At 54.1% G+C, this 13,951-nt stretch overlaps 1 protein-coding gene across 2 annotated transcripts in view; it reads right to left on the bottom strand.

Moving 5' to 3' along the window:
* The window catches only part of LOC141965032 (protocadherin alpha-C2-like), a 106,354-nt gene that overhangs the window by 88,171 nt on the left and 4,232 nt on the right, over positions 1 to 13,951 (bottom strand). The window contains exon 1 of one of the 2 annotated variants that reach the window (XM_074916098.1): positions 2,815 to 5,342. The exons of the other annotated variant lie outside the window; for it this stretch is intronic. Coding sequence (XP_074772199.1) covers positions 2,815 to 5,286 — 2,472 coding nt within the window. The 5' untranslated portion in view covers positions 5,287 to 5,342. Of the gene's footprint in view, positions 1 to 2,814; positions 5,343 to 13,951 lie in introns of those variants that run through there. 2 annotated transcript variants of the gene reach the window in all.

Genomic DNA, 13,951 nt, shown 5'->3' with positions numbered 1-13,951 from the left:
ACAACGTGCTGTTCAGTATATCGCCGGCAAGAACCCGTCTCTTGAACGCGAGGGCACAGACTGGTCTATTTAACCCCAGTCAGAGGCCACCGGGTTTCGCGGAAGCTGCCGGGGGGGACACCGGCGGCACCAGGTACGGAGGACCAGTTCCCCTCGTGTGGCAGAGCAGCTCCGAGCCGAACACCCGGCGACTCCCAACTCCTCCCGCAGCCGTGCCGGCCATTTCCCTGCCTGTAAAATCCCCAGTTCTGAGGCTGCAAAACAGCCTCCGGCCGCCACGGCGCTGCTTCGCGGCCGCGGAAGCGCTGCCGGGACCGCCCTGCCTGGGCTGCCACGACCGCGTCTTGCCTGACGACATCGCTGTTAATCAGCATCATTCTCCAAAACAATATGCGGCGGGAATGAGAGTCTGGGCTTGCAGCGACTGACAAGCCTGTGCGAAATTGTTATCTTTTATTCGAGACACTGACTGGATATTTTAGCGCTTTCACTTAACGACTTCCTGCCCAAACTATGCTACAAAGTAAAAGCATCCACAAGCTCTGTTTCTAAAGTTAAGATTGCTTTATGTTTCTAAAAGAAACGCTGAAATATTTCCTGACAATGTACGTCTGCAATAAATCCCATTCACACCTTCAATTCTTTATCGCAGCTCAAAGAAACCAAGAGAAATCGTACGGAAGCCAAAGCCTTCTCTGCTCCAAACTACCGGCATTAAGAGACTCCACATAGCCCTTACTCATAGCTCGTGGAAACTCCTTAACTCGAGGAAACGAGTTGCTTCCCGCACCTGTGCGCAAGTACTGTGTTTTTCCATCCTCTTCTACAGAATTAGTTAAACCTTCTTATAAACTTAACCAGCAGATTCTCCTTTAGGAGATCGCAGTTTGCTGCTCCTGCAGTCTAACACATCCATGTGAATTAAGGAAAGAAAGCGACAGCTCTACGGCTCTGCGATAAGCCTTGCTACTCACAAGTGAAGGTAGTTCACGCATACTTGAGAGGTGATGACCCCCTCTACTTAAGCACATCAGCTATCGGACAAGATCAAAGAAGACTAGAAACGCAATCCCCAGCAAATACACAAAGAACTCAAAAGTAAAGCCCTTACTAAATGTTCTAAGGTAGATGCAGGAAGGAAAGAGAAAGTCGTGGGACACGCTCACATTTTTCTACGGATCAGCGGGACATAACCCACTCCTACCATTTTTTTTCAAAACGAACATGAAGTTTTCAACTGTTTTTAGCCGTTTTCGGTACCTATAAGCGCCATTCTTGTCAATTTGAAACCAACAATCTGCGATTTTGGGGGAGGGGTTTAGTCCACATCCTTCGCCTAAAAGGCTTCTATTAGTACACCCCCCCCCCCCCCACACACACACACACACGTACATTCTCAAAAGAAACATCTGCGTTACAGATATAGTTTGTCATAAAACTATGGTAGATATCCAAACGGGTATCTTTGGCGAATTGAACGCATAACACGAAAATTAATAAAAGTACTGATTGTTCTTACTACCCCGGCAGCCCTACGAAGGACTTCCTTTTTACGCTATAACGAAAATTAGATATAAGAGATCTTCACTTTTTCCTGTGGAAGTTGTATCCAGATTCTAACGTCGAACAAGGAACACGAAACGTGACCCCTAACGTCTCATCACACAAAGTGCTTTGGAGCTGGTCTCGATGAGAACAGAGGCCATGGCAGCGCCATCGCTGCGTGGCCAGGATCAGCGGCTTCGACAGCGGTGTTACAACCACCCAGTAATTAAGCAATTCCCCACACAGGGAAATCAGTGTGGAAACCAGTATCGAAAACTTATTTTTAGTTCAGTCTGTGTTTCCCTGCTTCTTCTGCTAGAAGAACCAAAAGTTTTCAACGTACCATCCCGAGACAAGTCTGCATACAGAAGCTCTCCGTTCTACTTTTCCCATAATCACTCTGCCTCCTTCTCTCGATTCCCACCAACTTTCGACTTTACTTTCCACAGCACGTTTCTGGGGTGGATGGGGTAGAACAGACGCCACAACACTATGAAGAGAGCGGGATCAGGTGGCGGAGAGAGGTACAGGGTGGGCAGGGAGCACTCCCTCCCTCAAAACAGTTCACTCCAACTTTCCTGCAGATTTTCACCGGACTTCCAGAGGCAGAACAATACTCAGGATCTCCACCAAAACTTCTTCCCCTCACGGCACCCCATACCTGTTAGTTCATTATATTTCAGCTTTTTAAGACTCGCGAAACCCACCAACCAGCGAACTTCTGAAGCAATAAAATCCCAAGGAAGCCTTGGCATAAATGAGCAGGATATTCATCAAACCAAGTGTAGTTTCAAAGATAATACACTAAATACAGTCATTTAAAGGGAGCTACCAAACACCTGGGTACCTCTCAGCTGTTCTCATAAATTGATAAACACTTTAAAAACGGAAATAAAAGTCTCGCTAACACTTATTCCTGCCATTCCGTGCCAAGTAGTGGTGTGTGTGTGTGTGTATGTAAAACGTAGAATGCTAAGAATACGTTTACCAACAACGTTCTACGCAAGAAAAAAAAAAAAAAAAAAAAAAGGCAACATGGAAATTTTGCGAAGCATTCAGGTAGTCAATGAAAATTCAAAAGGCGAACACGCACGTCTAGCGCGGATCACTGCAAATACATCCAACAGCAATACAGGGTAGAACTGGCATTGTAAAATTATTACCACAGAGAAAGGTGATTAAATACACAGATGATCGATAAAAAGTGACGGGTAAAAAGAAGGACCAAGACAGGGAAAAACAATTTAAAACATTTGCAGATACACTTACCACGCCTGAAGCAAATGGGGAGAGACACGGCCCCTTCCCAACACAAGCGTTTTCTGCTTCGGGGCCGGGCGGCGGCGGCACGTTGGGGCTGAAAACCATCAGGTCGCTCTTGCCCGCGCCGTCCGCCACGCACAGGCTCCGGCTCTGCCGCTGCGAGTACGACCAGCTCCCCACTTCGCTGGCGCACACCAGCGTCGCCGGCCCGGGCCCCGACAGCACGGCCGCCCGCGGCGCCCACCGCGACGCCCCGTACAGCACCACCGCCAGCAGGAACAGGCTCGACACCGCGCAGATGGCCACCACCAGCCACACGTTCGTCGTCGCCGCCGCCGCCGCCGCCGCCGGGCCGCCCTCCGCCGCCCGCAGCCCCGGCCCCGACGCCGCCGAGGACGAGCCCGCGGCCGCCAGCGCCGCCTCGGCGCCCTCCACCAGCGACACGCTCAGCGTGGCCGTGGCCGAGCGCGCCGGCTCCCCGTGGTCCCGCACCACGATCACCAGCCTCTGCCGCGGGCCGTCCGCCTCCTCCAGCGCCCGCGCCGTGCTCACCTCGCCGCTGTACAGCCCCACGCGGAACGGGCCCTTCCCCCGCGGCTCCCACAGCTCGTAGCGCAGCCACGCGTTGTAGCCCGAGTCCGCGTCCACCGCGCGGATCTTCGCCACCACCTGCCCCGCCGGCGCCCCCCACGCCGCCCACGCCCACCACGCCCCCGAGCCCGGCCCCGACGCCGCCGAGCCCGCGGCCCCGGGCCCCGGCCCGCCGCCGGCTGCCGGCAGCAGCGCCGGCGCGTTGTCGTTCTCGTCCACCACGAAGAGCTGCACCGTGGCGTTGCCGCACAGCGGCGGCTCCCCCGCGTCCACCGCCCGCACCTCGAACTGCAGCACCTGCACCTCCTCGTAGTCCAGGGGCTGCAGCGCCCGCAGCCGCCCGCTCTCCGCGTCCACCGACACGTAGCTCGACGCCGCCCGCCACCCGCCGCCCGGGGCCGCGCCCCCGCCGCCGCCCTCCCACACCGAGTAGCTCACGCGCCCGTTGCCCGCCTCGTCCGGGTCCCGCGCCCACAGCCGCGCCAGCTCCGCGCCCGCCGCGTTGTTCTCCCGCGCCAGCACCGTGTACACGGCCTGCGCGAACGCCGGCGCGTTGTCGTTCACGTCCGACACCGGCACCCGCACCCCGCGGCTGGCGCGCAGCGGCGGCGCCCCGCCGTCCTCCGCACGCACCTCCACCTCGTACTCCGACACCCGCTCCCGGTCCAGCGCCTCCCGCAGCACCAGCGAGTACGAGCCCGCGAACGTCGCCACCAGCCCGAACGGCGCCGCCGGCCACACCGCGCAGCGCACCCGCCCGTTCGCCCCCGAGTCCCGGTCCGACACGCTCAGCAGCGCCACCACCGTCCCCACCGCCGCGTCCTCCGGCACCGGCACCGACAGCGACGTCACCCACACCTCGGGCGCGTTGTCGTTCACGTCCAGCACCTCCACCACCACCTTGCAGTGACCCGACAGCGGGGGGTTTCCCTGATCCGCTGCATCCACTTGCAGACGATAGAGACCAACTTCCTCAAAGTCCAAGTTACCCCTGAGAAGAATCTCTCCGCTGTTTCTGTCGATACCGAAAACGTCTCTTCCCTCCTGAGGGAACAACTGCCCGAGAGAATAAGAGATATTCCCGTTCGTCCCCTCATCCAAATCCGTGGCATTTACTCTGATCACAAAAGTGCCACGTCCCGTATTTTCCAGCAACTGCACTTTATACACCGACTGGTTGAACTGGGGCGCGTTGTCGTTGGCGTCCAGCACCGACACCACCAGCTCCATCGTGCCCGACAGCGACGGCCGGCCCCCGTCACTCGCCGTCAACACCAGACGGTGCACGGGCACCGACTCCCGGTCCAGCGCTTTCCCGAGCACAAGGAATAAGGACTCAACGTCCTCTTCGGTCTTTTGTAAATCCAGGGAGAAGTGCTCGCTGGGGCTGAGGCTGTAGGAGAGCTGCGCGTTGGCGCCGATATCCGCATCCGACGCGCCCTCCAGCGGGAAACGAGACCCGGGAGGGGAGTTCTCCGACAAACTGAGGTTTCTGCGGGCGGCGGGGAAGAGCGGGGCGTTGTCGTTGATGTCGGTGACCTCCAGCTCCACGTGGAAGACGCGCAGCGGCCGCTCCACCAGCACCTCCAGGCGCAGGGCGCACGGCGCGCTCTTCCCGCACAGCTCCTCCCGGTCCAGCCGCGAGCTCACCACCAGCGCCCCGCTCGCCCCGCTCACCTCCACGCTCGCCCGCCGGCCCTGCGCCACCAGCCGCAGCCGCCGCGCCTCCGCCTCGCCCGCCTCCAGGCCCAGGTCCTGCGCCAGCCGGCCCACCACCGTCCCGGCCTTGGCTTCCTCCGGCACCGAGTAGCGCACCTGCCCGCCGCCCAGCGCCCAGGCCGCCGCCAGCACCAGCACCCGCACCGCGGGCCCCCCGCACACGCCCATCGCCGCCGCCGGCACCCGCCCGGGCCCCGCACGGCTCCCCGCCGCCGCCCGCACGCCCCGGCTCTCCTGCCCGCCCCGCGCCGCCCCCCCGCGCTCACAGCCGGGCTCTCCGCCGCACCGGGGCGGAGCCGCCCTGACCGAGCCGCCGTTTCTGAGCCTGCAGCGACACCGTGTGCTGCTCCGCCGCAGGTCGGTACGTGCCGGTCATCTCCTTTGCGCTTCCATTCTCATCCTCTGTGTCGTTGTCCGTCCTCCCTTCCTTCCTTCCTGGCTTGATTTTTACTTGCGCAGTGTCAGTCCTTCCTTTGGTTTTCCTTTTCTCCTCCATTTCCTTCTCACATTCTCTTTTTCTCGCCCTTTTTCTCTCTTTCCCTTCCCTTTCCTTCTTTCCCCTGTCACAGTTTCGTCTACCCTCCTCTTCTCTTTCCATCCTGGTCTCTTCTGTGCTTCTTCTTTACCAACATTTTCCCCAAATACCTACGCCATGCTCGCAATAAACCATGGACATGTCCCGCGGAAAGAGCTCTTCATCCTCTTCCTCACCACCCTTCATCAAGCCTTGCCGAGTGCCCCGCAGTACCGAGGATGCCGAGTTCCTCAACTCCATTCTCCATCTCGAGATAACATCAGTGCACGCTGGGAATCTTCCTCAGTCATCTCTTCTTGCTTGCTTGCTTGCAAGGAATCCTTCCTTTCCTTCCTTATATTGCTCCTCCTTTTTTTCTTTCTTCTTTCCTCTCTTCCGTTCTCTCTCTTTTTCTTTTTGCCCTGCTATAACATTTCTTTCTCTGCCCTTCTCTTCTGCTTCCATTCTTGTCTCTTCGTTTCTTCTTCAGCAAAATGTGTTTAAAAATAGCTGCACCATGCTCGCCATGAAGGAGGTACACGCCCTTTCGCAAGATCTCTCCTTCCTCTTCCCCAGCACCTTCCTACTGTCCATGCACCTGCAGCTTCCCCTCCCCTCACGATGAAGGCCACACTCCTCAGCCTCCAGCCCTCTCCGGGACCCGGCAGAAAACACACCAAGGCAATCCCATGGCAAAGAACAGCTCTGCGACATCAGAACGCAAACCAACACCCTCTGAAACACAAGCCCAAGCCCCAGGTACTTCAACATCCAATAAAACAGGATCCAAACAGTCCCAACAGCCCAGGGCAGTCTCTCCGTCGGGAACTCAAACCCATCTCAGCCCAGCACGACAACCCTCCAGGAAGGCTCACAAAGCACGGGGCAGCCACAGCTCCCCAGCACTCCTCATGTACCTTGGGGAAGAACTGTTCTGCCTGACTCATTTCCCACCTGCGCAAGGAACGTCCAGCTCTTGCTTCCCCTTGCAGGCAGGCAGGCTCTGCCGGGACAACACGGCAAGAACCCCCGTTCCCAGGGGCGTTGGTCCCACGGAATACCTCTCAGCATTAGCATGAGCCACGCATCACACAGCCAAACAAACGCCACCCAGGAAACACCGCGGCTTCTTCAGTGGGAACATCTTCTGGATGCCCAACACATCCACGCCCAGAAACGCATTAAGGTCCCTCCTCCACCTGTCCCGGCTGCCGCCTGCTCCCACCGTGCCTGGAAGCAGCAGCAGAGGAACGAGAGCAGGCAGTGGTGCTTTGCTGCTCCAACCCGACAGGCATTACAACCCAGGCAGCCTTCGCTCGATCCAACAGGAAAATGCCGCAGCTGAGCAGGAACAAAAGCACAGCTGTCTCTCAAACACATCCACTGTAGGTGTGAGCCACTTACCTGGAGCGTCACTGGGTGCTTCTTCAGAAGCAAAATATATTCAGGGGGGGTAAATTGGTTTTAAGGGACATTGTCCCTTTACTTTATCATCAATTTCAGGGGATGCTGGACACAAAAAAATGACTCATCTTCTGCAAATGCTTTGAAAACCCTGGACAGTGTGCACTGCTCCCTCATGCTCTGCTGTCACAGGGGAAGCAGGAGGGACACTTGAAACCTAAGGACGTTCTCTCAGCATCAACCTCAGCTCAGGAGACTTGAAAAGCCATTCCACACACTGATGGCCAACTGCCCAAACATCTGCAACCTGACAGCTGCCAGAATTCCATCCTCTGCATCTCTTCCAACACATCGCCAGTGTGAGAGAAGAAAAAACAAACTGGTCGGGTTCTCACTAAGAACAGAGAATAAAAGCAAAGGACCCCCTTCCACTGTACTGAAACGCCAGGTCTGCCAACATCTGGAACACAGAGACGTCTTCTCCCCCTCCCTAGCAAGACTACGGCCAGAGAGATGGCTGAGGAGGCGTTCAGAGAAGGCTGCCAGAGTGGTACAAATTTCAAAGAGCTTCTCTTGGACCAACAACATTCCCTGTCAAAAACGAGGCATTAAAAATGCGTATGGTAGTCATCTTCAAAAGCAGTAATACCACAGACAACAACAGGGTGTGAGGATAGATGGAAATTCTAGACGTCCTGGGAGGACGCCCCGGGGCTTTTCTCAAGGTTTCCTCCTGGCATCCTCTATCCTGCGCCGTGGGAAATGGCATCTCCACAGCTTAAGCAGACATTCCCCAGCCCTTCCCCAGCGACACAGACCCTGTTCTACCCAGCAGGGTTAGAACATTTCCCTCAGGCAAGACTCTACCGCACTCTGTCACCGTCCCTGTGACACCTGCCCAGGCCCTACTTGGATCCCCTCGCACGATCACTGCCAAAATACTCAGACAGTGCTCAGCCCCAACAACAGGCCCAGCTGTAAACGTCACCCTATAGCTGACCCAGGCCTTTGCACACCCTCACATTCCCCCTAGTTGCACAGAGAACATAAGGAGGGATACAAAGCCACACACCGTTCATTAGGCTCTGTCCAGCTGCGTAAAATTCCCCACCAAATGCTTTTTGAGTTTTCAGCAATCTCAGATGGAAAAAGCACAGAGCTGCACATTAGAGTTCAACTAAAGCACATCCTTCTCTCAGATACATCCACTGCAGTTGTGAGCGACTTACATGTAGCATCACTGGGTGCTTCTTCAGAAATGAAACATTTTCAGGGAAGGGGTACTGGACTTCAAGTATATTTTCCCTTAACATTATCAGTGCTTCTGGGGAATATGGAGAGCAGAAAATGATTCATGATCTGCAAAAAACTGGACAATGCCCAGTGCCCCTCACGCACTTCTGTCAAAGGGGAAGCAGGAGGGACACCTGAAAGCTAAGGACGTTCTCTCAACGTCAACCTCAGCTCAGAAGACGTGAAAAGCCATTCCCCACACTGATGGCCAACTGCCCAAAATTCTGCCATCCAACAGCTGCCAAAATTCTGCAGTCTGCATTTCATCCACTTTAACAGTGTGAGGGAAGTGAAGAAAAATGGATGGAAGTTTTTCATAGGAGGAGAGAAGACAAGTAAAGGATCCCATTCTGCTCTATTGAAACACAAGGTTTGCCAACTTCTTGCATACAGACAGCGCTTGTTCCTCTCCCTAGCAGGACTAAGAGCAGAGCGGTAACCAAGGAGAGGCTCGGAGAAGACTGGCCAAATGTGATTGAAATTTGGAAAATCCCCAGTTTGACCAACACCATTCCCCATCCAAAGTGAGGGCTCCAAGCGGAGTATGGCAGATGTCTGCTCGTCTGACAGGAACAGCGCGGAGAACACCAGGGCACGAGGACATGCAGCGCTGCTGGAGGTCCTGAGAGGATCCCGGGCAAGCAGCACTGTGCGCCAGGCGACTTCCCAAGGCTTTCTACTGCAATGCTCTATCCCAAGCCCTGGGAAATGGCATCTCCACAGCCAAGCACACATCCTCCAGTTCTTCCCCAGTGACACACTCCATGTTCTACACAGCATCTCCATTTCCTCAGGAAAGACTCTTCCCCACTCAAAGTCACCCTCCCTCTGATTGCCACAATTCCTACTCCGTGCCGCTCGGAGGATCACGGCCACAGTACCCAGACATTTCTCCACCACAACACCGAGCCCCAGCACCAAAGTCCACATGGAGCATGACCCAGGACTTTGCACGTCCTCACCTTCCCTCACGATTGGCACAAAGATCACATGGAGGGATGCAAAGCCACGCAGTGACTGGCAGGCCCTTCCCAGCTGCTTGAGCTCCACTACAAACACCTTGTGCCTCTCCAGCGATCTCAGATGGGAACACCACAGAGCTGCACAGCAGAGATCTTAAATATTCTGTGACGAGAGTTGGGACAGCCTGTGCTGGGTTTCTGGGTGTGGCAGCATTTTTGGTAGCAGGGGAGGGTGTAACAGCAGTCCCTGGGAGAAGTTTCTCAAAGCTCCCCTGGCTCCAAGTTGGACCCACCTCTGGCCCAGGCTGAGACAATTAGTGATGGTGGCTGTGCCTCTCTGATACCATATTAAAGAAAGGGAACATGTGATGAAGCTTGGAGTTGTGAGGAAGTGTTGTGAGAAGGACACTTATGCGAACACCAAGGTCAGAGGAAGAAAGGAGGATTAGGGGAGGTGCATCACTGCAGAGACAGCCCCCCTGTAACCTGAGATGAGATGCAGGGCCACCCCCCTGATACCCGTCGAGGTCCACGGTGGGGCAGAGGTATATCTGCAGCCTGGGAAGGACTCTGATTTGCAGAAACAGACTCAACAACTCAGAGTTATACAGCAGGTATGTTTACTCTGGTGCTGGGGTGCAAGGGGATTTCTCCACAAAGCTTGCACACGCTCAGCACATTTTACCAAAAACTGATCCAGTGTGGATATACATACTCATGGGATGACATAACACAAACATGCATATTCATGACTGAGGCTGGGTTAGCTCTAGAGGCTGGTGTCAGCAGGTTTTGTTCTCTCTGTGCCTGCCCATTGCCTCCTGGGGGGCGTCTCCGCGCTCTGTTGGAGGAAGGCTCCAGTCCTCCTCACACTGTACTTTTCCTCGGAGCATGCGTAGATTCTCGTAGCCAATTTCTTGAACAAGTGTGTTTTCAGGCAGTTTACTCATTCTATCTTATCTGAAAGTACCAGTGCATCCATCTCTACCATCCATACATGGCTATCTAGTCATTACCAAGACTAAACTAGTTAGAGCACATCTGCTTGCCAAGGTCAAGAAGCATATTTTTGCTGAACACAGGAATTCTTGGTAAGTTTCCACAGAAAACCGCTTTGTTTTGATGAACACAGTAGCCCTTGGTAAGCTTCCCCAGAACAGTCAGGGCAAGCAGGATTACTGAGCAATATTCAGAAATCATTACAAGTTGCTATGAGGGAATGACTTGTAAAGTAAGAGACCATTTCCTTGTACCAACTCATGTCGGAGAAAGGTTGTGGAAAACGGTCTGCCGTGAGAGAGACACCACACACAAGCAGGGAAATGTGAGGTTTCTGCCCTCTGAGGAGGGGGGAGCTGCGGACTGGCTGTAACCCCCCCATTCCCTTCCCCCTGTGCCACTGGTGGGGAGGAGGTAGAGAAGTGGGGAACAAAACTGAGCCCAAGAAGAAGGGAGGTGTGGGGGAGGTGTTTTTCAAGATGTGTTAATGCTTTTCACTGTCCCACTCTCTCTGTGAGGTGTTGTCACTGTTAGTGTTTGAATTCAAGTGATGGTTTTTCTTCCCCCAACGAGTCTGCCTTTTGCCAGTAACCATAATGGGTGAGTCAGCCCTCTCTGTCCTTATCTCAGTTCCCGAGACTTATACTTTATTTCCTCCTTCCCATATCTGAAGGGGGAAGGGCTGAGTGAACAGCTGCCTGGCGCTCAGTTTCCCTCTGGGCTCAAACCATGACACAGCTCTGATCCCAGTCCACACGGATTTCATTCCTCGGGAGAACCACACCAAACGCTGAAGCACAAGCACAGCCACGATGTCAACTGGGTGGGAGAATTTGTACCACAGAAAACCAGAGCGGGGCTGCTGTGAAGGATTTGGCACAAACGTGCACATACTTGAGTTAAGCATGACAAGGGGACACACCATCTCTGTTGAGGCCGACTGTGCAAGTGTAGAAGGAGGGGAAATCAAGCACACACAGATTACACCCACCTCCTCCTCCATCCGCTTACAAATCCTGCCCGAGGAGGAGCAAGGAACCATCGTGGCAACATCAACGCATGTGGAAGCTACTATGGATGCCCACCAGTGCACAAGGACAGAGGGCTGAAGCGCTGCCTCCCACCACACTCTTCTCAACACCAGCGGGAAATGGTTCATCAGACAACGTCCAGCACTCTGCATCTCATCTCCTCTTACCAGCACATTCCCTACGGCAACCACGTAGCAGCACAAGGGACTGTCTCTGGTGGCAGATCTTCATAACCACAAAGGACATTTCAATACCATGTAACTCTCTCAAGATCTAGGAGGCCTCCAACTCTGCACATCAGAGCCTGGGAAACAATCTTGCAAAAGAACACTCTCTGCCCATCCTGCCTCATGCTTTCCTCCAGGCATCCTCCATTCCACAGTCTGTGACACTCATTCTCAACACAAGCACATCATCTCTCATTCTTGGTTTATGACATGGCCTATGCTCTTCCCAGACATTTCCACTTCCCTCAGGGAACTCTTCCCACTGCTCCAGGTCACTCTTCACATCAGGAGATGCCCAGGCCCCACTCACGGCCACTGACACATTCACCTCCATGCACATGCCACAATTTCCCTTCAGTCCAGCTTCTGTGGGCCCTCTCATCAATGATGGCCCCATGGAAATACATACAGCTGGTATCGCATGGACGGTGTCCAACAGACTCTCCGCAGCTCACCCTTCCTCTTTGGCAATGCTTCAGTAACCTTAGATGGAAATCCCATACAACTTGGAGCAATACTATTTCCAGAGATGATCATAAAATCAGAGAAAAATTTATGTTGGAAAATACATTTGAGAGCATCAGATCCAACCATTAGATGTGAGGGAGAAATGCTCTGCTGTAAGGGTGGTGAGGATCTGCAACACATTGTCCAGAGAAGATATGCATGGCCCATCATGGAAGTCTTCAAGGCCAGATTGGAGGAAGCTTTGAGCAGCCTGGTCTATTGGAAGATGTGCCCACTCACTGCAGAGGGGGCTGGAAGTAGAACATTTTTAAGATCCCCTCTAAATCAATCCATTCCATGATTCTGTGATCAACATCTGGGAAAGCTGCTAGAGATGCCCGTCACTACACAAGAACACCAGATTGAAGCACAACCCTCCCACAACGCCCTCCCAAAATGGGAGCAAAAAGGTCCCTCAGACAGCTTTCAGCAGTCTCTGTCTCACCCCTCACACCAACACAAGGCCTATATCAGGCAGGCAGCAATACGAGGGTTCTGTCTCTGTGGCAGATCTGCACACAATATTGCGGGAACTTCAATACCACACAATATTTTGGGATCCATAAGGTCTCCTATTCCAGAGCAACTTCCATAATACTCAGACCTTGCTCAATACCAACAACATGCCCAGCTGTCAACCCTGCTCAGAGCATGACCCAGGCCTTTGCACATCCTCACTTATCCCACAACCAGCACAAATAACATAAGGAGGGATGCAAAGTCACACAGCATCTGGCAGGCACTTCCCAGATGCTTGAACTTCACCATTCACTAATGCTTTGTCTGTTTTCGGCAATCTAAGATGGAAACACGACAGAGCTGCACATCACAGGGTCTGTGGTTAGAGCTGTGACAGGTTGATCCCAGGCCACATGGATTTTGTTCTTGCAGAAGAATATGTATAATGCCAAATGCAAGTGGTCTCACAATGTCAATGGGGTAAGAGAACTTCTACGATAGAAAACCAGAGCTGCAATGCTGTGCTGGGTTGGGTGTGTATGTGCAGATATCTGAATGAGTTAATAGTGAGAAGACAACACAACATCTCCACTGCAGCCACCAGGATTACACCCACCTCCTCATGTGTCCTTACAAATCCTGCCTGATGAGGTTGCCATCATGGCAACACCAAGGGCTGCGGAAGCTCCTCCAGATGCCCACCACAACACAAGGACAGCAGATGGAAGCACTACCCTCCCACAGTGCAGTTCCCAAAACCTCAGCGAAGATGTTCATCAGACAGTATTCAGCAGGCTGCATGTCCCCCCCCTTACCCACACACTGCCTGCAGCAGGCAGCACCAGCACAAGGGACTGTCGGGGATGCGAGACACTCATAAAAGACATCGTGGGCATTTCAGCCCCGCACACTACGTTCAGATCTAGCAGGCCTCATAGTCCAGACCCTCGGAGCCTGGGAGTCGATCCCGGGCAGGAACCCTCTGTGACCATCCTGCCTCAAGCTTTCCTCTGGGCATCCTCCACTCCCCACTCGGGGACACACGTTCTCAAGACAAGCACATCAGCTCCCATAACTGACTTCTTATGACACGGCCCATGGTCTTCCCAAGGATTTCCAGTTCCTGCAGACAAGTCCGCCCACTCCTCAAGGTCACCCGTCACATCAGGCAATGGCCGGGCCCTACTCAGTGTCACATTCACTTCTGTGACATGTCACAGTCTCCTTTCACACCTCAAGGCTCAAGCTGACCTCCCATCCATGAGAGCACAATAGAAAACCACCCGGAGGTATCACATACACGGTGCCCAGCAGACTCTCTGCTCCTGAACTGTCATCTCTGGCGACGCTTCAGCTATCTCAGATGGAAATGCTGAAGACCTGACAGCAATACTCTTGCTGAAGCAGATGTGGAGACAGCTCTGAATGGCAATGGCA

The sequence above is a fragment of the Athene noctua genome, chromosome 12 (assembly GCF_965140245.1).
Source record: "Athene noctua chromosome 12, bAthNoc1.hap1.1, whole genome shotgun sequence".
Lineage (NCBI taxonomy): Eukaryota > Metazoa > Chordata > Aves > Strigiformes > Strigidae > Athene > Athene noctua.
This window is presented reverse-complemented; position numbering and strand designations above follow the sequence as displayed.